We start from the raw sequence: 1010 nt of genomic DNA, 5'->3' as shown, positions 1-1010 counted from the left end.
GAGCTTTACCTCTACATGGTATGTGTCATCAGGAGTGTGTATGGTTGCTGTCATGACTCCATCCTCCAGGTGGGCTGACACTTCTGACATCTTCTCACCAAACACACGGCCTTCATAAAAGTTCTCATGGTCTGTGCAAGATATTCAGAAATTAATAACTTTTATTTCACCAATGTATATTTTCTTTCCTAGCACTCAAATATATGTTACATGAATGTATGTGCAATAAGGAGTTTTGGCTTAGAGTGAGTAAGTATGAAAATGAATCAATCTATGTTTGTGTGTGAATTTATGTGTGAATCCAAGTGACTAGATATGAGAGTTTACATCAAGTGAGTGCATAACTGGGTGTGAATATATCTAAACACAAATGAATATTCTTTGTTAACAGATCCAGACAGGCATAAACAAGAAAAGGTATACATATAAGAGAAATGCAAGTAAATGCAATGACAATAATTTTATGTTAAAATAGTTGCATACTTACCCACATGAATAATCTTCTCGTTTCCTGCACCATCTATAGCATATGCTTTGAATTGTGAGTGAAGAAGTCCTTTCCGGGGATTGAGAATCAAACGGAAATCCCTGTTAAAGAAAATATTACTAAAGAAAATGTATAAAATAAATGAGAAATCCTTATGACAGATATCACCAAGGAAAAAATTCTAAAACTTTTCACACTATATCAATGCTCTCTCTCTTGATGGTACCTTCCTAATGCACTGAATTGGACTTCTTTTATTTTATTGAAGCGATGATTGCTCTCTTTAATTCCTCGCTTTACAACGTGGTGATTGAAGGCTGTGGAATCAATGACTTCATAGTAGCGGAGATTTGGATGCTTTGGCTGCCTACCAAAGAAACCTGCATGGAAAGTTCAAAGTTATATCTTCATTTCTAAATTAATTTAGCAAATGTTGTATAAACATGTACACATTGAAATTGTATGAAGAACTTACAGGCAAGTACTGTAGAGTTCTAAATTTATGATTTCAGAATCAACATGT

The 1010-nt window shown here is 34.3% G+C and overlaps 1 protein-coding gene across 1 annotated transcript in view; it reads right to left on the bottom strand.

The window, feature by feature from the left end:
* The window catches only part of LOC119591392 (ADAM 17-like protease), a 16920-nt gene that overhangs the window by 14178 nt on the left and 1732 nt on the right, over nucleotides 1–1010 (bottom strand). Inside the window, exons 2-4 of the mRNA XM_037940132.1 lie at nucleotides 714–867; nucleotides 488–588; nucleotides 10–131 (exon numbers count right to left, since the gene is read on the bottom strand). Coding sequence (XP_037796060.1) covers nucleotides 10–131; nucleotides 488–588; nucleotides 714–867 — 377 coding nt within the window. The remainder of the gene's footprint in view (nucleotides 1–9; nucleotides 132–487; nucleotides 589–713; nucleotides 868–1010) is intronic.

This window comes from Penaeus monodon, chromosome 28, assembly GCF_015228065.2.
Source record: "Penaeus monodon isolate SGIC_2016 chromosome 28, NSTDA_Pmon_1, whole genome shotgun sequence".
NCBI lineage: Eukaryota > Metazoa > Arthropoda > Malacostraca > Decapoda > Penaeidae > Penaeus > Penaeus monodon.
This window is presented reverse-complemented; position numbering and strand designations above follow the sequence as displayed.